The sequence below is a fragment of the Camponotus vicinus genome, unplaced genomic scaffold (assembly GCF_025532165.1).
Source record: "Camponotus vicinus isolate PSW18456_S1 unplaced genomic scaffold, iyCamVici1.0 SCAF_7, whole genome shotgun sequence".
In the NCBI taxonomy this organism is placed as follows: domain Eukaryota; kingdom Metazoa; phylum Arthropoda; class Insecta; order Hymenoptera; family Formicidae; genus Camponotus; species Camponotus vicinus.
The window spans coordinates 10304963-10329874 of NW_028141979.1; the positions used below are offsets into that span (position 1 = coordinate 10304963).

Below are 24912 nucleotides of genomic sequence, written 5' to 3' on the forward strand. Positions count from 1 at the left end.
ATATTATATTGTATTACCTTTCTGTATTATTATGTAAATTTAATACACAGAAGTTGATTATATATTTACATGTGTTTATTTTACACAGATACATACATATACAGGGTGTTTCCAGTATCTCGCAACAAAGTAAAATCATAAGTAAATATCGCAAAACTGAACTAAAGATTCCTATATCATTTTGAAAACCACCACGTAAAATTTCGAGATATTAATTAAAAAAGATCGGCCAATACATACAAGTATAAGCGCGATTATAATTCTTCAATTAATTTTCTCTCGCGAATAGTTTCTTAGAAAAATTGTTTTTATAAATAAAAGCTTCATATACGAAAATGGAATAAAAAACATAAACAAGTTTATACTTATTGACTTCTGTCGATATGTAAGATATCCTGTGCTACGTATAATCAAGACGTTATTTATATAACACTACGTACCTTCTATATACCGTCAGGTATGCCAACAGAGCCATCAGTTCATGATAGTCTCTTGAAGCGATAAGTTCGCGATTGAATGCTTTTGGTGTTAAATCTGGTATTAAACCTGTCTGATTGAACTAATAGGATAAGGCATTAAATATATAATAAAATATTTATCTTTCTTTCTTTAAATGTGCATACAAAATTGTGTGGAGTAACAGGTAACGCTTTTATTTTATAAAAGACTTTCTATTTTATAAAAGATTTTCTTTAATTTTCAAATCGACTAACTCATTTTATTGTAAATATTATTTTTATCTTTTGCATATATTATAGTGTTAATAGAAATGTGTGGGTGAAGACATTTACGTTTGTACTGTAATAACATGTTTCGACCATTTTGACATATAGAAAGTGTAAAATTTATAAGATAAATTTCTTTTTGACATTATATAATTATTGTGTAATTAATTTTATATTATTGCTATAAAATTATCTAAGCTATTTAAAATATTATTTCATCATCTGAGCTATAAAATAATCTATCTTAAAAACGTATAATATTACCTGTGTTTTGTTTTTAAAATATTTTATATAATGAATGTCTAGGACCAGTAGGATATGTTAATTTGAATGTGTAAGGAACGAATAAACAACAAATAATAAAAAATTAACATTTTATTGAAAAAGATGTGTTATAAAAATATTAACATAATTGTTTTTAGAATTTTGTTCGAATGTTTGATACAATCCGCTACATTATCAAAGTTTCAAATATTTGATGATATTTGATTTCCGTTCAGTGTTTGTATGTTTTTAATACATTTCTTACATAAGGAACAGATTGATCTTGAAAATAACATGTTAGTAAACATATAGTCCATATCATGTATAAAATCGCGTTGTTCAGAATATACCTTCATTTCTCATACATTTTAATGCTCATATTATATGTATATATATATATATATATATATATATATATATATATATATATACATTGAAATATGTAATTGTACTAGAACAAATCTTAAAGATAGCTAAATTGAGATAAATAAGAGTTATGTTTATTGTGCTTGTCCTACTGGAATTATCTAAATACATCCTTCATGTCTCCTAATATTCAAGTCCGAAAAAATATTTCATATGTCGTTTTAATAATTTGTATATTTATCTTTTCTAATCATTCCTTTATTTATTAAACTGTATTATTTTAATTTCTTTTTAAATTAATCGTATTTTCTTATGAAGTGTTTGGTAAATTCTCTTGAACGTTATTTCACACAAAAATCGATTTTATTGCATACTCTTTGCAAATACTTTTTTTCTTAATAAAGAAACGTTTTTTTATAGATATCCGAGTGAAATTCAACATGACATTCTTAAAACTATTATTAACTATTGGTATAATATATCTTGCCATGATGGCAATAGCGAGTCATGTGGATGATGAAGAATCAAAAATCAAAGGAATCGATGAAGAATCGAAAATCGCAGTACGCAGTGTATTAAACAATACATCAAGCAATATATCAGATTATATACTTCCGACACATTATAACATACAGTTAATGTTACACAATAATTATCTCCTTAGCAAATGCATAATTTTTTAAATATTTCTTATGCAAAACAATACATAAGTTTTTATGCACCGCATTCAGCGAGTATAATAGTATCGACATTAAAGAATAATAATGGTACGGTTTATGAAACAAACTCAACAAATTTTATTAAAAACAATATTGTCATGCTCGATTTCGGTGATGTTGTGTAGTTTCTTGCGTGTAAATCCTGGGAGGTTCCACGGTCGACGCAAGTCGAGGCATAGGCCTCTGTGTGGGTGTAGCCACGGCTCCTTGGAGGGTATTTATTAAAGAACTCTCTTTCGTTGGTGTGAATACTTTCTTTATTTTAATACTTATTTCTTGACTTGCCCTAACGTAATGTACAAGGCGGCAGTAAGATTAGCAAAGGCCCCTAACACCGGCTCCGAGAAGCTTATATATCGCGCATCTCCCGAATCTCGAATGTTCCGAGAATTTACGAGATCTCACGATCATCTCGTCTCTGTAAAGCGATCACGTTTCACAACAACCATCGACTCGAAGCCGAAGATAACATTATAATAACCTTCGACAACAGATATAAGCATATAAAATCAATAAGAATCTTCAAGCTCGTTCTAGAGGCTTATAAGGATGATGAATACATGATGAAATATATGAAAGCAAATTGAAAATACTACGAAACACCGCCCGCCTTGGAAGACTGCGTCTTACAATATTAACATATGATAATTGAACAAATATAAACAATATACCAAGTAATATAAATAAATACTATATAATGAAGTGTGCAATGCAATGACAATGATTGCAGGTCAGCGTAGTACATGGTTCAAATAAATTTAAATTGAGTCGAATGATCATTTTCGTCAATACATATCAACTAATTTAGCTTGCAGTCAATTAAAGAAGTAAACTAAGAAAATTTGTCCTTTGTCTATACTTCGCCAAGTGCGTCGATTTAATATAATGAATTAAATCATGCTAATCTTTTAATGGCAATATCGATAGTTTTGACAGAGGTCTAAAAATCGATCCCTTGGCTGTGACCACTGTTGCTGACCGGGCGATGCCATCCGCTCCAGGATGAATCTCGCTTATGCGACCAAGCATCCATTGTAAAGATGGAAGGGCCTGTTGTTTGATTAGCACCATCCGTCCGGTCTCGATTTGTTCACCCTTGCTGATTGCCCATTTTTGCCGCTGCTGCAATTGGTTCAAATACTCGCGGCTCCAGCGACTCCAAAAATGCTGACGGAGTTGCTCGACTCTCTGCCAGCGTATCAATCTATCTTGCTTAATATCGGTAAGGTCGGGACAAGGAAAATCATTCAATGCGCCACCAATCAAAAAATGCCCTGGCGTAAGATAGGCTAAATCATTCGGATCAGAACTCAGCGGTGTCAACGGACGCGAATTGAGTACGGTCTCTATTTCGCACAATACTGTTTGCAACTCTTCGAAAGTCAGGTGCGACCCGCCTACAATGCGCTGCAAGTTATATTTTGCGGACTTCACCGCCGATTCCCACAGCCCGCCAAAATGCGGGGCGCCAGGTGGGATAAAATGCCACGCTATCCGCGAACTACAGCAAAACTGTTTTATTTTGTCTTGTTTCTCAGCCGACCTATAACTTTCACAAAATTCTGACAACTGCCGCGATGCACCCTTAAAATTGGTGCCGTTATCAGAAAATATGGCGACCGGACATCCCCGACGCGAAATAAAACGCTTAAGAGCGGCTAAAAAAGCTTCAGTTGTTAAATCGCTGATTACTTCAAGGTGAATTGCTTTACTAGCGAAACATACGAATACACCTACATAAGCCTTACTGTTTTGAGCATTTCGTCGCTTGCTTTCTCTTATAACAAGAGGTCCAGCGTAATCGACTCCGCAGTTAGAAAAAGGCCAAGAAGGTGTTACTCGAGGTGCCGGTAACACCCCCATTTTCGCCTCTGACATAACCGGTTTGCATTTAAAACAGACGAGGCATTGTCTAATGATCTTTCGCGTGGTTGATCGAAGCGAAAGCGGCCAAAAGTTTTGTCTCACCGCGGCCATAGTGCTTTGTACTCCCGCGTGCAGACTGCGCGCGTGTTCCCGTTCTATTATGAGCTGAATAAGCCGATGGTTTTTTGGGAGCAAAATAGGATGACGAGCATTATATGACAACTGCGAATTCTCGAGTCTCCCCCCGACGCGAATCAAACCTTGATCATCTAAATAAGGCGACAAAGATATTAAAGCGCTAGCGGATGTAAGAGGATTTCCCTTCCTCAGCTGCTCGATTTCACTCGAAAAAACATTCCCCTGTACCAATTTACAAAGATTATTTAGCGCGACTGAAATTTCCTCATGCGAAACGCGAATGCCCAACCTCTCACCCGATTATCGGCGCGATGTGAGGAATCGTCTGCAATAGGCAACGATTCGGCATAGCTTATCTAATTTCGAACATTTGATGATGAGTTCTGCGAAAGGGTTTGCCATTGCGAGTAACAGCCGCAACTGTCCGTTGCGTCTCAGGCATCTCTCGACTCCGGAATACCCACACCGCTGCTTGGCCACGAGTCTTCGCTGTTCCTCAGGAACGCGGGACCACGCCACCATAACGCGGATTCTCCGATGTCATGCGGGGAAATGCCCCGAGACAGCAAATCTGCGGGATTTTCGGTTGTCGGAACGTGCCGCCAATCCGAACCGGAAGTTAACCGCTGTATTTCGCCGACGCGATTCGCTACAAAAATCGACCACTTCCTGGAGCACGAGGAAATCCACTGTAACGTTATTATCGAATCGGACCATAAAAAATGTCGCACGCTACTTATCTCGATAGACGCCCGCACCTTATCCCATAATCGAGCCAATAATAGCGCGGCACAGAGTTCAAGTCGAGGGATTGAAATAGCCTGGAGAGGAGCGACTCTCGTTTTTGAACACAATAAATCGACATGAAATTCACTGTCGTCGATTTGTCTCCGAATATACAAACAAGCGCCGTATGCTCGCTGACTGGTGTCACAAAAGGCATGTATTTGAAAGGCATGCCTACTCCGACCCCCAATATATCGCGGGATACTCAACCTATTTAATTCGCTTAGCTGTTTTCTAACGCGGACCATTTTTCGTGCATATCTAACGGAATGGACTCGTCCCAATGCATTTTTAACTGCCAAATCTCTTGCAACAACATTTTCGGAATGACAATAACCGGTCCGATTAATCCCAAAGGATCGAATAATTTTGAAATTTCTGATGGCATTATGCGCTTTGTTATTTCATGTGAGTCAGCCGGTAATTCAATCGCAATTTGAAACGTGTCTACAGGGTGTCCCATTTTAAGTGTCCACCCCAAATATCTCCCTCATTTTTGATTTTAGAGAAAAATGGTTCAGACATGTTTTGTATGGTTTCGAGGGGGCCATAAGATGGTATCATTGATTTGACATTGAAGAATCATTTGAAGGTCACGTGAAGGTCACTTCAATTTTTTTAAATGGAACACCCTATATATTTTTATATATTTTTGTAGCTCATCTCGAGGGCTTTCCAAAACACTATAATTAAGTTAGTTTTCATTAAGTACTTTTCGAGTTATGAAGCTTGAAATCATTTCTTAATTTTACATAAACCGTAAAATATCTTGTAAAACATTCATTTTTCGATTATCTTACCTTAATACTTTTATGCACAAAATAATGAGAGGAATCAATTGGTGTAAAGAAAACACATAGTTGTTTCGAAGAAAAAAAATGTAATTTGCAATTAACAATTACATTTTTTTTCTTCGAAACAACTATGTGTTTTCTTTACACCAATTGATTCCTCTCATTATTTTGTGCATAAAAGTATTAAGGTAAGATAATCGAAAAATGAATGTTTTACAAGATATTTTACGGTTTATGTAAAATTAAGAAATGATTTCAAGCTTCATAACTCGAAAAGTACTTAATGAAAACTAACTTAATTATAGTGTTTTGGAAAGCCCTCGAAATGAGCTACAAAAATGTGTAAAAACATATAGGGTGTTCCATTTAAAAAAATTGAAGTGACCTTCACGTGACCTTCAAATGACTCTTCAAGGTCAAATCAATGGTACCATCTTATGGCCCCCTCGAAACCATACAAAACATGTCTGAACCATTTTTCTCTAAAATAAAAAATGAGAGAGATATTTGGGGTGGACACTTAAAATGGAACACCCTGTATAGCCGGATTCCAAAGTATTCCTAGAATACGTGATACCGGATCTCTGTCAATTGGAACTTCAACATTATGCTTATTTTGAACGTCGCTTATCAATGCCTTATTATTTGAAGACCATTTGCTAAGTTGAAAACCTCCGCGTCTCAAAATCTCAATGACCTCGCTCTTTCATACCAATGCTTCCTCGATCGTGTCAGCGCCGGTAAGCAGATCGTCAATATAAAAATCACGCGTTATATGCTGCGATCCTAATGGATATTCAGTTGCGTATATTTCCGCCAGATATCGAAGAGTTCTAGTAGCTAAATAGGGAGCGGCCGCCGTGCCGTATGTCAATGTTACTAGTTCAAAAGTTTGCACGTCCGCGACGGCCTCGTCCCGCCAAAGAACGCGCTGCAGTCGCGTTTGTTTGGGATCAATCAGTATCTGGCGATACATTTTTGTGATATCCGCGGAGAACACAAATTGAAAAGTCCGAAATCTTAAAATGATAGAGAATAAATCCTGCTGTACCGTCGGGCCGACCATAAGAGTGTCATTCAATGAAATTCCGTTTGAACCCTTGCACGAAGCATCAAAAACCACCCTTAATTTGGTCGTCTCATTTAAAGGCCTTAATACGCAATGATGCGGCAGATAACATATTGGTAAATTTTTATTGTCATTTGTTTCATCAATCAATTTCATGCGTCCAAGTGACAGGTACTCGCGCATAAATGCTACGTATTGCGACTTCAAATTCAAGTCTCGATTCAAACGCCTTTCCAGACTATGAAATCGTCGCATTGCTGTATCTCGAGTTTCACCGAGCTCCTTTAACTTGTGTTCTATAATCGGAAGCGTAACTACCCACACAGAAAATAATATCTATTAGATATCTATTAGATATTCTCAATGAGCATTAGGGATATCCACGAATATATAGGAAACATTTATTAGACGTGCTTTAGATATCCAGATGTCCGCCATTCGAGATCTCATAAATATCCATAGGATATCTACATAAATATCCGCTAGATATTCATACAATATTTAGTGGATATATCTGTAGATATCCATTGCATGTATACTGGATATTCATCAGATTTCTGCGTGGATATTTATTCAATGTTCCATAAATATCTACAGGATATGTAAATCAATATCCTGTAAATATCTATACAATATTCAGTGGATATTTATTATATATAGATACATTTATTACGTATATATTGATATTTATTTTTGAATGGATATTGATTTAATGTTCTGTATATAGATACCATATATAACGGAATTTAAAAAAAAATTAACCGTCTGCGGTTAATTATATGGAGCTCTGGAGCTCCTCGCAAAAGCTAGAGGACATGCGGCTATAATAGTCTGCGCTCTTTGACCGATAAGCCGTGGGACCTGTGCTGCGGCCTTATATACTGTCTTAGATAGATCCCACTTTCGGGTTAGACGTTTTCCTTTTCGCCACCTAGCGGCGAGGCGTGAAGCTCGTGGAAGTATATGAATATCCATTGGATATCTTTGGTAGATTTTCAGTAGATATGGATATGTGGATTTTATATGGATGTCCAATGGATATCCTTGATAGATTTTCAGTGGACATGGATATGTAGACATTATATGGATGTCTAATGGATATCCTTGGTAGATGTTCAGTGGACATGGATATGTGGACAATATATGGATGTTCAATGGACATCTTTGGTAGATTTTCAGTAGATATGGATATGTGGATTTTATATGGATGTCCAGTGGATATCTTTGATAGATTTTCAGTAGATATGGATATAGGGATTTTATATGGATATTCAATGGATATCATTATTGGTTATTCAGGAGGTATAAACATTTAGACGTCTTTTAGATATCTATTGGTTATCCATAGTGAATATGGACATTAAATGGATATGTAGATATCCAGTAGATATCCATTAGATATTTTCTTCTGTGTGGGTATTACTCGACCTTCAAAATCTCTTCTGGTATTATCAACGAAATGCCGCTCGCAAAAACGCTCTTCGCTCGAATATAAATCGGCAGGACGGAAATTTTCCTCGATACGCCAAAATCTTGACAATTGATTCTGCAATTCTGCATCTGTTATTGTGACATGAAACACACCCGCTTCTCGCTCGCAGGCCCAATACGCGTCGTTATCTATTCGACCGGTAACAATCCAGCCAAAAAGCGTCTTTTGCAACGTGGGATGTGCCTTCGAGGATTTCAGCCTACCTATGCAAAGCAATTGCCAAAATAGTTCGGCGCCTATTAGTATGTCGATATCGGAACATCGATAAAATTCTGGATCGGCTAACTGAATGCTCGATGGTATACTATATGTATTTCTTCCCGTTTGATCGGCGAGGTAGGAATACGCTCCGTGATGCGTTCCGTTAAAATACATTCCAAGTTTGCAAAGAAACCGTTTAATCGCGACTGTAATTTTATTTTAACGATCTCATTTGCTTCGCTAGTCATGCCATTTATTCCTGAGACCCTAACCTTACCCGGCATAGTCTTTAAATTTAATCGTTCGACGCAAGCTCGCGTTATAAAATTTGCTTGAGAACCGTTATCTAATAGAATTCGGCAAGGTTGTCTTATTCCGTTAGCATCTACTACGTATACAATCGCCGTCGAAAGCAATACATGGGCATTATATGCGGCAGACAATTGAGTCATGACTGTGGCTTCCTTTGTTGTTGCCTGAGATGACTCATTTCTAGTTTTTGCGTTTTCAGAAAGTTCGCTAGATTTCGACTGAAAATGAAGTAATGAATTGTGCTTGACTCCGCATATTTTACATGCGCCCGCTTTACATTTCCCGGAAACATGATTATTCCCGCGCAAACAATTAGTGCGCAGTTTACGTTTCCGAATTTCCGCGAGCCGTCGAGCAACAGGCAATTTAATAAAATCTCGACAGTAATAAATAAGATGCTCTCCATTGCAATATCCACATGAGGGAGAAGTAGTCGCAACGTGAGTCGTCATGCTCTTCCCGACGGGTTGAATCATTGAATTATTTCAATTCTAGCAAATGGCATCTGTGCTTCAAAAATTCCGCGAATTGTTTAAAAGTGGGTAATTCTGCTCCGGTAAGCGACGCCATTCTCTCCTAGTGATCGGGTCAAATTTAGAAGAAATTAAATATATCAATATGCTATCCCAATGCTCAGTTGGCAGCGCAAAGCATTCAGCGCTTGTATGTGTTTTGTAGTATTATCCTCCATCCTACGCAATTCAACGGCGTTTTCCTTCGCAACGCTCGGCAGCTCGAACAAAGCACGCAAATTCGTTTGCACTATGGCCCGCTTATTGTCATACCGCTGCCTCAATAAGTTCCAGGCTACTAAATAATTTTGATCTGTCAATTCTAATGATTCACATTAGCTGTCTCGCCCGTTACAGATGCTCTTAAATATTGAAATTTTTGAAATGTACTCAACGACATATTACTATTTATAAACGAATTAAACATCTCATAAAATGGAAACCATTCCTCATATTTTCCTGCAAATTTCGGCAAATTTAATTTTGGCAATCGTATGCTACATGCGGAGGCGGCCATTTCGGCCGGGGATGCAATTGGTGACATCGCGGCACTAGTAGACGGTGTTTGACTAAAGTCCGAAATCCTGCAGCGCAATGCAGCGGTTAATTCATAGAACATCTCCTCAAATGAAGGGCGATCTTCTTCCTCGTCTTCAGAAAGAGCTTCCAACTCGGATTGCAAACTATTATATTCCGTCCAATAAGTCGCTAATCTTTCTTTTCTTTCCTCTAAATTCGCGATTGATTCAGGCGTCACATGCGTTACAGAATCTACATATGTCTTAATACGGGTACATGAGGCCTTTATTGATGTGCGCTTTCTTTTAAGTGCCGAGATCTGAGCCGAATGATCCATAATTTACGCAATATACGACGCGCGCAAACTATGTGATACTCGCAAACTATCTTGCGCAAATACTGAGATAGCGAATAGACAATTTGATTGGTAAAAGAATGATATTCCTACCGTGACCGCCGATTAACTGCTCCACGGATGCTTCCTTGACCCTTTACGGCTGCCAGTCCGCCGCCTCTTCAAAATGTGGAACCGCCGATTGACCGCTGCTATTGACTCTCCAGTGCCTCGCGGTTCAGCTCTTCTCGTCCTTATTGCTTTCCCTCGCATCCAAAGGAAGCTCGCGACCGTAAAATGTTGCAGTGGATCCAAATTCTCCCAACTTCTCGTCCAGGATCCGGCTCGAAGGACCAAAATGTGTAGTTTCTTGCGTGTAAATCCCGGGAGGTTCCACGGTCGACGCAAGTCGAGGCATAGGCCTCAAAATTTGTGTGGGTGTAGCCACGGCTCCTTGGAGGGTATTTATTAAAGAACTCTCTTTCGTTGGTGTGAATACTTTCTTTATTTTAATACTTATTTCTTGACTTGCCCTAACGTAATGTACAAGGCGGCAGTAAGATTAGCAAAGGCTCCTAACACCGGCTCCGAGAAGCTTATATATCGCGCATCTCCCGAATCTCGAATGTTCCGAGAATTTACGAGATCTCACGATCATCTCGTCTCTGTAAAGCGACCACGTTTCACAACAACCATCGACTCGAAGCCGGAGATAACATTATAATAACCTTCGACAACAGATATAAGCATATAAAATCAATAAGAATCTTCAATAGCTCGTTCTAGAGGCTTATAAGGATGATAAATACATGATGAAATATATGAAAGCAAATTGAAAATAATACGAAACAGATGTCTTGTTGCGTGGAATGTACGATCTGTATATAGAGTATGAAATCTCAATTAATATCGTAAGGGAATCTTTCGGAATTCCGTACACAAATGAAGATGAAGAAATAGAGTAAGTAGAAGAATATATGAAATATCAAAAACAAATTGTACATTTGTGCATTCTACGCTTACAATTATCTAAAATTAATAATTACCTAAAATATGTCATTAAAATACGGCAGGTAGTTAATCGCAACAGGTATCCCAGCGAAAAAACAGCAAATACTTCCATATTGGGACAAGCCAGAATTAAGAAGTACTTTTGTTATTTCCATACTGCATCATACAAAATACAAAGCTTTGTCAAATATGCCGATACGAGATAATATATTTATTCCCGATATTATGATGTGGACACGTTTTCACGAGACTCCTTTGATCTCCATAGATAGTGTAGCATTTCTGGTATCCGATTTTCATCCGATCATCCTCTCGGATGATGAAACAATTCGTTCATCCATATGGTTCAGACCACAATCGGAACCGCATTTAGAATTTGCGAAAACTGTTATTTCTTCCATTGGTGTATACATACGTAAATGGAATATTTTGAGGAAAAGAGTTGCGCGGACCTCTGTTTCATTTGAGAGCAAAGTGGATCATGTCGTAATCCCGGATTTACAAAATGATATGGAACAGACTTTGGGTTTCATTTTTTATCGGTAATATATATAGTTAAAAATATAAGTATATTTTAAAAGCTATTTTAATTACATATTATATTGTAATCCATTTACATAAGAAATTATATTAATATCATAAATTTTTCATACACATTAGTATTTATAATTATTTTTAGGGAAGCAGATATCACTTATAATGAAGAATTAGATCCTGTCGCATATAAAATGATAATTGTGCGCTTAATTGCACGTGGGATGGTACAAAAATATATTAGAAAACTGTTCAGACCAACTTACTTCTGGCCTCATACACGTTTAAACGAAGGATTTAATATATTTTATCAAGCATACATTAACGGCCAGGTTATTTTATTACTAACGCTATTTGAATACGCAGTCAAATGATTAATAATATAGCAATATAAATAATTGTTAAATATTTGTGCAAATATTCTGTTTTATTTCTTAAATATAAGAAATTATAAGAATCCAAGTCTCTAAAATTTCTAGAAATCCGGTGAAAGAAATTTAATAAGAACTAAATATGTATATGTTTTTGTATGGAAATTATCGCAGAAAAATTTACACACACAAACTTTATTCTTAACAATAGCATATAATAAGCTAATTTTGATATGTACTGTATGAAAACTTTTTCTCTTTGATTATTTATGATAAGTTATGATTATATCGAATTGATTTTAGGTTCTGCCAAATTCTCGAGAGATGGATCTGTTTGTAGTTCAAGTTCAACATGAATTACTCTATCTAAATACTTATGATGTTATAAATTCTACTATAGAATATAATAGTTATCCTGAAAATTATTTACAGTCTTCTCTTTCTCAAATCAAAGTTATGCGTAAAACACTGCATAATTAAACAATTAAATAATTATAAATTTCTGAATGTTAATTTCATAGAAAGAGAGAAAAGTCATATATAAACAAAAGACCGTGTACGATTCTTATGGAAATTGAATTTTGAAGTTTGGCGAAATTTGTAGAAACTCTGGAAATAAATAGTTTGCGACAAATCAAAAGTCACATTAACCGCGATATCGTTTGATAAAGCCATTTCTTCGCTACAAGCGTTCAAATGTCGAAATAAAACGTTATTTCATTACTACTGAGAGAAAATAAATAATGTATTATTGAGTAGAATCACACACAGTTGATTACTTTTATTAATACATAGATATTATATTTATGTGGTAAATATGTACATAAATGTATATATAGGGTGTCCATAAAATTCCCATACACTATATTTCAGAAGCGGTTCAAAAATTACGAAAAATCATGAAACAGGTGTTTAATTATTTTGAGAGGCTAGTCTTTTAAAGCAATTAGGGAAGTTGTATCCCTCTTCCATTCGAAGGGGGAGACTTAGGGGAAATTTATATAATAACTATACTTTCAACTAATTATATTTTCTCAAATATCAAATGGCATGTTATGGCGACGACAGCGGCGATGCTGCTACACACACATTTTTTCCATGTAAATAAATTAGTAAAATGTATTAATATAAATGATCAACTGTGTATGACATTCTAATATATTATTTATTTTATTTAATATATTATTTACTTTTCCTTAATAGTATTGAAATAACACCTTATTTCGATATTTGAATACTTGTAGTGACGAAACCACTTCATCAACCTTATCACATTTATTTTGACATTTTTTAAATTTTTATTGTGTTTTCACGTAAACTATTTATTTCCAAAATTCAGGAAATTCAATCAAAATTCAAATTTCTTCGAAATTCAATTTCCGTAGAAAGAACCGTGCAAGGCCCTTCATTTGTAAAATTTAATATATTTTTTCATAATATTTGCAATAACGTAATAATATCTAGCTTTAAAATTAAATTTTTATATAATTTTTGGATAATTTTCTAATGTGTAATTTTTTTTAAATTATAACTATACATGTTTATCTAAGATTTCAAAAAATCATAATAAAATATAAAATTAACTGATTCCTTATAATTGTCTAATTTATTATTTTTAACAAATTTTTAATCATTCACTATTTATCTATTATTACAAATTTTTTCGTTGAAATGTATTTATCAATTTTTATAGCTGCTTACTTAGATTTAATTACACAAACTTTGGGTGTAATATATTTAAATTTATTAATTACATATAAATTCACAAACCTTTATTGCACATTGCAGTAAAGACATTTTAAATATACTAAATTCTTTTTCTTTCAAACGTTATAGGATTCATTATATGGCGCATGTTAGAACGAACATTACCACTTCATATATTTTCAAAGGGATTCGTGAAATATTTGTATAATCAGTTAGTATAATGTATTGTAATGTAATAATATATACATCATAGAGGAAAAGGAAAGAAAAATTAAAGTATAAAATAGATTTAATAATACATTACCAGTTTTTTAATGTTTAAAAGACATAGATATTTAAAAGCTTAAATTTATACTGCTATTTTATATTTATGAATTTTTGTTAAGATTGAATTTCAACTTTTTTCTTAATAAATATATAATAGATATTCATATTTTCTAAATATCAAATAATTTAAATTGAATTATTTGGAGAATGTAGTTTTACAAACATAGAATATAAACACTCTAAAATCTCTGTAATATAAAAATTAATTTATTATTCATTCAGTCACGACGAATGCTAACATAATTATTAATAAATATATATTAATATATATTAAATCAAAATATATACATAAAATATAAATAAAATAGTTTTATTAAAAATATATACTAAAAAATATATATTACATATATGTATATATGTTTTCATTATTTTTGTATATATTATAAAAATAATATATATATATTTTCTTTATTTTTATAACATATAAAATCCATGAATCTATCGTGTATATAATCAATAATTGTATATTTTGTATATTATGTATTATATACACGATAGATTCGTAGATTTTATATATATATATATATATATATATATATATATATATATATATACAATTATATTAAGTTCATAAATTTCTATCTCTGTAGGAGTTACATTATAGATTAAAATATAATAATAAATTTTATAAATTATGATTTTCTTTTTTGTTATTTATTTATTAATTTTAATATAGTATTAAAATTATCATAATGTTAAATCTTATAGACTAGATGATCCTGGAGCAACAACTTCTCGTGATTTATGGAATGCTATGAGATCTGTCATGATTGAATTCAATTCCACGTATGATTTTAACATAATTGACATGATAGATTCGTGGATTATGCAGAGGTGTACTATCGTGTTGAAGGTGACGCAAAATTATGCTACTGCTCTTCTAACCGTATCAGTAGAATTTTACAACAAATCAGATGAGAGACAATATTATATACCTGTTTCTTATACTACAGAGTCGAAACTCGATTTTAAAGTAACTTCGACGAATTTTTGGCTAACACCATGGCGTTCAAAAATCGAACTCTCTTTTGAGAAATATGAATGGATTATTTTCAACTTACAACAAGCTGGTAAATATTGAATAAATAATTTATATCTTTATTGTTTATTTATATATACAGGGTGTTCGGAAATTCAATCGCCAAATTTTCAGAGATTGTCGGGGGCACTATAAGAATCATTTTTTGCAAATGAACCTGGGGTCGGAAACGTGTCATTACATCGCTACGGCATACGGAGTGTTCGAAAGAGTCGGGACCTCGAACTATCACAAAAAATAGAAGTTTTACAAAATATTGTTACAAACAAAAGTTGTAGGGTGTAAAAAGGTCTAATTACTGGCGCCATGTGTTTGACCTTGGATGGCGTCGCCAAGGTCACGACAAGGCCACCTTGAATTTTTGAAATGGAACCCTCCACTTTTTATTGCATATTCTTGTAGCCCTTCTCGAGACCTTTTCAAAGCACTAATTTTACCAACTTTAAGTAAGCCGTTTCGAAGTTATCGAGCTTTTCATGGTAAGATGTCTCGCCCACGAAGGCAAGAGATCCAAACACAAATTCGATTCCCAGATTGGAAGATGATCTAGCCAACCATGGCAAGAACGGTGATGGATTCAGCCGATGAAGGCAAGAAAAAAAAAACAAACAATTTTTTCTAAAACTTCTATTTTTTGTGATATTTCGAAGTCCCGACTCTTTCGAACATTCCGTATGCCGTAGCGATGTAATGACACGTTTCCGACCCCAGATTCATTTGCAAAAAATGATTCTTATGGTGTCCTCGACAGTCTCTGAAAATTTGTCGATTGAATTTCCAAACACCCTGTATATAAACACAGGGTGTTAATGAATATCTGTTGCAAACTTGTAGGGTATGCAGAGGGTTTAAAGTAAATCAACTTTTAATAAGGAACTCATTTCCGAAAACACACCGTTTGCAAGCTGCAGACTGGAACTGTTGGTATGTTCAGTAATAAGAATAATTCTCATAATAACTTTATTTGGTTACATTACACTACAAAAATGTTTAGCAATGTCAAAACAGATGACTACAATAATTGCTCATAATGACGACCACCAACTTTGATGCAAGCATTGCACCTGCAAAGCATGTTCTCGTACACTCTTTCCAAAATGTTAGACGTTATTTGGATTTCTCGTTGTCATTATGAACAATTATTGTAGCCATCTGTTTTGACATTGCTAAACAATTTTATAGTGTAATGTAAATAAATAATGATATTATGAGAATTATTCCTAATACTAATCTTTCTAATACCAACAGTTCCAGTCTGTATTTCGCAAACGGTGCGTTTCCGGACATAAGTTCCTTATTAAAAGTTAGTTTACTTTGAACCCTCTACATACCCTAGAAGTTTGTAACAGGTATTCATATACATAAATATGCATATATATACAGGGTGTCCCATTTTAAAAGTTCCACCTTCATAACTTTCCAAGATCAACGTTTGAAGGAAAACGACTCGGATAAAAGTTGTAGGGAACAAAGGGGGCTATCTAATAGTGACCTTGGATTCGACATTAAAGGTCATTTTCATGGTTATTTGAAGGTCAACTTCCGTTTCTTAAATAGGATCCCCTATTTTTTATTACTTATTCTTGTAGCTTATCTCGAGAGCTTTCCAAAACACTATAATAAAGTATTTCTTCATTCAGTACTTTTCGAGTTATGAGGCTTGAAATAATTTCTTAATTTTATATAAACCATAAAATATCTAGTAAAATATTCATTTTTCGATTATCTTACCTTAATACTTTTATGTACAAAATAATGAGAGGAATCAATTGGTGTCAAGAAAATACATAGTTATTTTTAAGAAAAAATATGTAATTGTTAATTGCAAATTACCTATTTTTTCTTCGAAACAACTATGTTTTTTCTTTACACCAGTTGATTCCTCTCATTATTTTGTACATAAAAGTATTAAGGTAAGATAATCGAAAAATGAATATTTTACTAGATATTTTATGGTTTATGTAAAATTAAGAAATTATTTCAAGCCTCATAACTCGAAAAGTACTTAATAAAGAAATACTTTATTATAGTGTTTTGCAAAGCTCTCGCTATAAGAATACATAATAAAAAATAGGGGGGGTCCATTTAAAATATTAAAGATAACCTTCATGTGACATTTTTGCTTATTAATTAATAATTATTGCAAATTTTGCAAATTAGTAGAGGACTTTTCTTCTTAGTTTGACCCAATCTATCATCACTTTTCGTTTGGTCCTTCACGAATTGGACATCCTGTATATATATACAGGGTGAGCCATTTTAATTAACGCACGCAATTATTTCGGAAACAAAGCATTTTAGAGAAAAATGTTTCAGACAAAAGTTTTATGGTTTCGAGGGGGCCATAAGATGGTATCATTGGTTTGACCTTGAAGAGTTATTTGAAGGTCACCTTCAATTTCTTAAATGGAACCTACTATTTGTCATTGCATATTCTTGTAGCTTATCTCGGGAGCTTTCCAAAACACTATAATTAAGTACCTTTTCGTTAAGTACTTTTTGAGTTATGAGGCTTGAAATAATTTCTTAATTTTACATAAACCGTAAAATATCTTGTAAAATATTCATTTTTCGATTATCTTACCTTAATACTTTTACGTACAAAATAATGAGAGGAATCAACTGGTGTAAAGAAAACACATAGTTGTTTAGAAAGAAAAAATATGGAATTGTTAATTGCAAATTATATATTTTTTCTTCAAAACAACTATGTGTTTCCTTTACACCAGTTGATTCCTCTCATTATTTTGTACGTAAAAGTATTAAGGTAAGATAATCGAAAAATGAATATTTTACAAGATATTTTACGGTTTATGTAAAATTAAGAAATTATTTCAAGCCTCATAACTCAAAAAGTTCTTAACGAAAAGGTACTTAATTATAGTGTTTTGGAAAGCTCTCGAGATAAGCTACAAGAATATGCAATGACAAATAGTAGGTTCCATTTAAGAAATTGAAGGTGACCTTCATGTGACCTTCAAATAACTCTTCAAGGTTAAACCAATGATACCATCTTATGACCCCCTCGAAACCATAAAACTTTTGTCTGAAACATTTTTCTCTAAAATGCTTTGTTTCCGAAATAATTGCGTGCGTTAATTAAAATGGCTCACCCTGTATATAAAGTGTCTCGCAAAGCTTGATCGCGCGTGCCTGGACTCTTGTTTTTTCTTTGTTATGCGACATTGCTATTCGCCGCTGGCACACCTATCGCGCATATCCTACGTTACAGTCTCATGAAACGCGAGCTTATTTACATTTTTAATTAATATTTCAATAATGATTACGAAAATTGTAGAATGGTAAAGAATCTTTCTGTTCAGTTTATTGCGTTCAACCCACTCACGAACGTTAGCACAATCTTATGAAACACTTTATATATCGATATGTGTGTTAAAGATTCATTAAATGATATAAACTCCATACCTATTTAGATGGTAAAATATATACACAATTATTCACACACAAATAAGAAATTGGTAAATCAACTTATTATGATATTGATGCTACGAAGTCACATAAATATTAAAGAAATATGAAAGAAAATTATTTAGTAAAAACGTTTATTTGCGCGTATATTATATCTGTTCTTGTAAATAATGAATAAACTAAATATAATGATAGTTATTAAATTTTAGGGAGTGCTAAGGTTTGATTTTATGCAAAATTTTAGATCTAATTATTGGAATCTGTATGACGAAAGTCACATCAGCGATCATGCTAAATGCTTAAAACAAGAACTCGCAAGGTGGGATTGTATTATAAATGAAAATCCTTGCGAAGAAAAGTATAAGCGTCATTTGAAATGGCATCTAGCAAATCCTAAAGAAAACAAGTACTTCTTTTCATAATATTTTATTCTTTTTCTAGGATTATTTTTTTATATTCTGCATATGTTTGAGAAATTAGTTATCACTTATATCAAAAAATTATTTATAAAATACTAAAGAAACTATTAACACAATTTCGATTAGAAGATTTTCATTTCTCTTCTAGACTATCTTCTGTAGACTTTTGCCTGGATGGAAGAGGTGGACATATTGCAATGGTTTGAAAACGGCAGATCGTGATACATGGAATAAAGTTTTTAATGATTACATGAAAGGAAATGATAAAATATTAGAATGTTTGGCTTATAGTAAAAATTCTGAAATTATAATCAATTATTTAGAAACAAAAATATCAGATATTATATTTAAATCTTGGTATAATGTATCTGATATTCAATTTGAATCGATAAAGCGAGCTTATGCTTTAACTGCTAATATTTTCCTTTCTGTTCTTGAGAGGAATACTAAGTACATGCTTACAAGTTTATTAAGTAATTACGAAACAATAATACACAGGTGACGATATTATTTAATAAAGATATGCTACACATAGATGTGAAGATTTATTGTACGAATTAGTTATAATATTGTTTTATTCTTGATAGGAGAGTCAATAAGATTGCGACATTAATTGTTATAATTAACAGTGCGTATTCTAAGGAACAGTTGGATGAGGTAAATTTTAAATGAATCAGATTTCTATATTTTATATAACATTTTTCTATAGTTCTGTTCATAATGATACTCTGTGTGACAGTACTATTATTAAATACGAAATCATTTATTGATAATAATTATTAAAATAATCCATTTTAGATAAAGGAATTTGTAAAAAAGGAGATCAAAAGTTCAATCATTTCAGTTACCGATATTGAACAGAAGATGGAAACACGCTGGTCGGAGATCGAAAAACAGATAAATTATTTTCGATCCTTATTCAACAATTGAATAATTAGTTTCTAAGACATTAACTATTTAAAAATTAAAATTATAGAATAAATGATTGTGATAATATTTATAAATGTATATACTTAATTATTCACTAATGTCATATAAAAATTAATAATTGTTTAATTGTATTTTATCAATATAATATTAATTGTACAATATAATATTAAAAATATTGTACTGCATAATATTGTATAAAAATATTATATTGTATAATATTGTATAAAATTATTATATTACATTACAATATAAATCATATTATGAATATTATGTATATTTTTAATATTATATTATATTACATATTATATTTTATTACTTTTCTGTATTATTCTGTAATCTTAATACACAGATGTTGATTATATATTTACATGTGTTTATTTTACACAGATACATACCTATACAGGGTGTTTCCAGTATCTCGCAACAAAGTAAAACCATAAGTAAATATCGCTAAACTGAACTATAAAATCTCATATCATTTTGAAAACCACCACGTAATATTTCAAGACATTAATTAAAAAAGATCGGCCAATACATGCAAGTATAAGGGCGATTATAATTCTTCAATTAATTTTCTCTCGCGAATAGTTTCTTAGAAAAATTGTCTTTATAAATAAAAGCTTCATATGAAAATGGGATAAAAAACATAAACAAGTTTCTACATATTGACTTCCGTCAATATGTAAGATATCCTATGCTATTTATAATCAAGACGTTATTTATATAACACTACGTACATTCTATATACTGTCAGGTATACCGACAGAGCCATCAGTTCATGATAGTCTCTTGAAGCGATAAGTTCGCGATTGAATGCTTTTGGTGGTAAATCTGATGTTAAACCTAGCTATTTCAACTAGTAGGGTAAGGCATTAAATATAAAATAAAATATTTATCTTTCTTTCTTTAAATGTGCATACAAAATTGTGTGGAGTAACAGGTAACGCTTTTATTTTATAAAAGACTTTCTCTTTTATAAAAGATTTTCTTTAATTTTCAAATCGACTAACTCATTTTATTGTAAATATTATTTTTATCTTTTGCATACATTACAGTGTTAATAGAAATGAAGACATTTACGTTTGTACTGTAATAGCATGTTTCGACCATTTTGACATATAGAAAGTGTAAAATTTATAAGCTAAATTTCTTTTTGACATTATAAAATTATTGTGTAATTAATTTTATATTATTGCTAGAAAATTATCTAAGCTATATAAAATAATATCTCATTATGTAAGCTATAAAATTATTTATCTTAAAAACGTATAATATTACCTGTGTTTTGTTTTTAAAATATTTTTTATAATGAATATCTAAAGAGTCAGTAAGATGTTAATTTGAATGTGTAGCGAACGAATAAACAACAAATAATAAAAAATTAACATTTTATTCAAAAAGATGTGTTATAAAAATATTAACATAATTGTTTTTATAATTTTGTTCGAATGTTTGATACAATCCGCTACATTATCAAAATTTCAAATATTTGATGATATTTGATTTCCGTTCAGTGTTTGTATGTTTTTAATACATTTCTTACTTAAGGAACAGATTGATCTTGAAAATAACATGTTAGTAAACATATAGTCCATATCATGTATAAAATCGCGTTGTTCAGAATATACCTTCATTTCTCATACATTTTAATGCTTATATTATATATATATATATATATATATATATATATATATATATACATTGAAATATGTAATTGTACTAGGACAAATCTTAAAGATAGCTAAATTGAGATAAATAAGAGTTATGTTTATTGTGCTTGTCCTACTGGAATTATCAAAATACATCCTTCATGTCTCCTAATATTCAAGTCCGAAAAGAATATTTCATATGTCGTTTTAATAATTTTTATATTTATGTATCTTTTCTAATCATTCCTTTATTTATTAAACTGTATTATTTTAATTTCTTTCTAAATTAATCGTATTTTCTTATGAAGTGTTTTGTAAATTCTCTTGAACGTTTTTTCACACAAAAATCGATTTTATTGAAGATACTCTTTGTAAATACTTTTGTTTTTATTGAAGAAACGTTTTTTATAGATATCCGAGTGAAATTCAACATGACATTCTTAAAACTATTATTAAGTAATAGTATAATATACCTTGCCATAATGGCAATAGCAAGTTCTATGGATGATGAAGAATCGAAAATCGCAGTGCGCAGTGTATTAAACAATACATCAAGCAATATATCAGATTATATACTTCCGACACATTATAATATGAAGATAATGTTAGACAATGATTTTCTCCATAGCGAATGCATAATCACTTTAAATATTTCTCATGCAAAACGATACATAGGTTTTTATGTACCGGATACAACAATTATAATGTACTCAAAATTAAATCAAAATAATGGTAAGCTTTATAAAACAAAAATAACAAATTTTATTAAAAACAATATTGTCACGTTCGATTTCGGTGATGTCTTGTTGCCTGGAATGTACGATCTATATATACTGTATAAAATCTCAATTAATATCGTAAGGGAATCTTTCGGAACTCCGTACATAAACGAAGATGAAGAAATAGAGTAAGTAGAAGAATATATGAAATATCAAAAACAAATTGTACATTTGTGCATTCTACGCTTACAATTATCTAAAAAATTAGACATTATCTAAAATATATCATTAAAATACTGTAGGTGGTTAATCGCAACAGGTATACAGCGAGGAAATAGGTATCAAACGAAAAAACAGCAAATATTTCCATATTGGGACAAGCCAGAATTAAGAATTACTTTTATTATTTGCATAATACATCATTCAAAATACAAAGCTTTGTCAAATATGCCGATACGAGATAATGAATTGACGAACGATAATATGATATGGACATTTTTTCATGAGACACCTTTGATCTCCATAGATAGCGTAGCATTTCTGGTATCCGGTTTTCATCAGATCATCCTCTCCGATCATGAAACAATTCGTTCATCCATATGGTTCAGACCACAATCGGAATCGCATCTAGAATTTGCGAAAACTGTTATTTCTTCCACTAGTGTATACATTCGTAATTGGAATATTTTGAAAAGAGGACTTGCGCGGACCTCTGTTTCATTTGAGAGCAAAGTGGATCATGTCGTAATCCCGGATTTACAAAATGATATACAACAGAGTTTGAGTTTCATTTTTTATCGGTAATATATATAGTTAAAAATATAGATATATTTTAAGAACTATTTTAATTACATATTATATTGTAATCCATTTACATAAGAAATTATATTAATATCCAAAATTTTTCATACACATTAGTATTTATAATTATTTTTAGAGAAGCAGATATCACTTATAATGAAGAATTAGATCCTGTCGCATACAAAACGATAATTGCGCGCTTAATTGCACGTGGGATAGTACAAAAATATATTAGAAATCTGTTCAGACCAACTTACTTATGGCCTCAAACATGTTTAAACGAAGGATTTAATATATTTTATCAAGCATACATTATCGATAAGGTTATTTTATTACTAACGCTATTTGAATACGCAGTCAAATGATTAATAGTTTAGCAATATAAATAATTGTAAAATATTTGTGCAAATATTCTGTTTTATTTCTTAAATGTAAGAAATTATAAGATTCCAAGTATCTAAAGTTTCTAGAAATCCGGTGAAAGAAATTTAATAAGAACTAAATATGAATATGTTTTTGTATGAAAATTATCGCAGAAAAATTTGCACACACAAACACACATACAAACTTTATTCTTAACAATAGCATATAATAAGCTAATTTTGATATGTACCAAAAACTTTTTCTTTTTGATTATTTATGATAAGTTATGATTATATCGAATTGATTTTAGGCTCTGCCAAATTCCCGAATGATGGATTTGTTTGTAGTTCAAGTTCAACATGAATTACTCTATCTAAATACTTATGTTGTTATAAATTCTACTTTAGAATATAATATAAGCTATCCTGAAAATTATATACAGTCTTCTCTTTCTCATATCAAAAGTATGCGTATAACACTGCATAATTAAACAATTAAGTAATTATAAATTTCTAATGTTAATTTCATAGAAAATGAGAAAAGTCATTTATAAACAAAAGACCCTGTACGATTCTTATGGAAATTGAATTTTGAAGTTTGGTGAAATTTGCAGAAACTCTGGAAATAAATAGTTTGTGGCAAATCAAAAGTCACATTAACCGCGATATTGTTTGATAGAGCCATTTCGTCGCTACAAGCGTTCAAATGTCGAAATAAATAATGTTTTATTAAGTAGAATCACACACAGTTGATTACTTTTATTAATACATAGATATTATATTTACGTGGAAAATATGTATATAAATGTATATATAGGGTGTCCATAAACTTCCCATATACTATCAGGTTGTCGGAAAAGTCATGACGCATTTTGGCAAATAGATGGCGCTAGTTCATTTATAAGGTACTAGAGTCATTCGCATCTATGTTATTGCTATGTCATTTGACAGATGACAGTTCTAGCTTCATTCCAAAAAAGAAATTGAGCGATTTGTTTGAGTTTTAATAATTTTACAACAAGGATAAGATGGAAGACCAAACTGTGCATTTTCGCCATATTTTATTGTATTACTTCCGTAAAGGGAAGAACGCGCGTCAGGCGTGTGCAAAATTGCGTCAGGTTTACGGTGACAATGCTCTACAAGAACGTCAGTGCCAACGATGGTTCACAAAATTTCGTGCTGGTGATTTTGACCTCAACGACACTCCTCGGTCAGGGAGGCCCACCGAGGTTGATGACGACAAAATCAAGGCATTAATCGAGTCAAACCAACGTTACACGACACGAGAGATTGCAGAAATATTGAAAATCCATCATTCGACCGTTCACGACCACCTGAAGAAACTGGGATTCGTAAACAGGCTCGATGTTTGGGTTCCTCATGAACTCAAAGAAGTTCATCTGACGGCGCGTTTGGTTCCTACCAAGGAACCAAACAATCAATTCGGATGTGTACTGTCGGCAATTGAACAGTTTGAACGAATCCATCATCCAGAAACGTCCAGAGCTCGTTAA

At 32.2% G+C, this 24912-nt stretch overlaps 2 protein-coding genes and 1 pseudogene across 2 annotated transcripts; all 3 read left to right on the plus strand.

The window, feature by feature from the left end:
- Positions 1 to 1023: 1023 nt before the first annotated feature.
- Positions 1024 to 15674, plus strand: LOC145975046 (glutamyl aminopeptidase-like; annotated as a pseudogene).
- A 6321-nt stretch (positions 15675 to 21995) lies between these two features.
- Positions 21996 to 23398, plus strand: LOC145975047 (aminopeptidase N-like). The gene is made up of 3 exons (XM_083105183.1): positions 21996 to 22117; positions 22535 to 23032; positions 23170 to 23398. Exons 1-3 carry the CDS (start codon positions 21996 to 21998, stop codon positions 23396 to 23398), a joined length of 849 nt encoding a protein of 282 aa, XP_082961309.1.
- A 1025-nt stretch (positions 23399 to 24423) lies between these two features.
- Positions 24424 to 24912, plus strand: LOC145975048 (histone-lysine N-methyltransferase SETMAR-like). The gene has a single exon (XM_083105184.1). It carries the CDS (start codon positions 24424 to 24426, stop codon positions 24910 to 24912), a length of 489 nt encoding a protein of 162 aa, XP_082961310.1.

Bases quoted from the DNA above. Each gene is read 5' to 3' on its own strand.
- LOC145975048 (XM_083105184.1), top strand. From the start codon at position 24,424: ATGGAAGACCAAACTGTGCATTTTCGCCATATTTTATTGTATTACTTC.
- LOC145975047 (XM_083105183.1), top strand. From the start codon at position 21,996: ATGGCAATAGCAAGTTCTATGGATGATGAAGAATCGAAAATCGCAGTG. The intron at 22,118-22,534 runs GTTAGACAATGA...AAAATACTGTAG, and splicing joins CATTATAATATGAAGATAAT to GTGGTTAATCGCAACAGGTA. The intron at 23,033-23,169 runs GTAATATATATA...AATTATTTTTAG, and splicing joins TTGAGTTTCATTTTTTATCG to AGAAGCAGATATCACTTATA.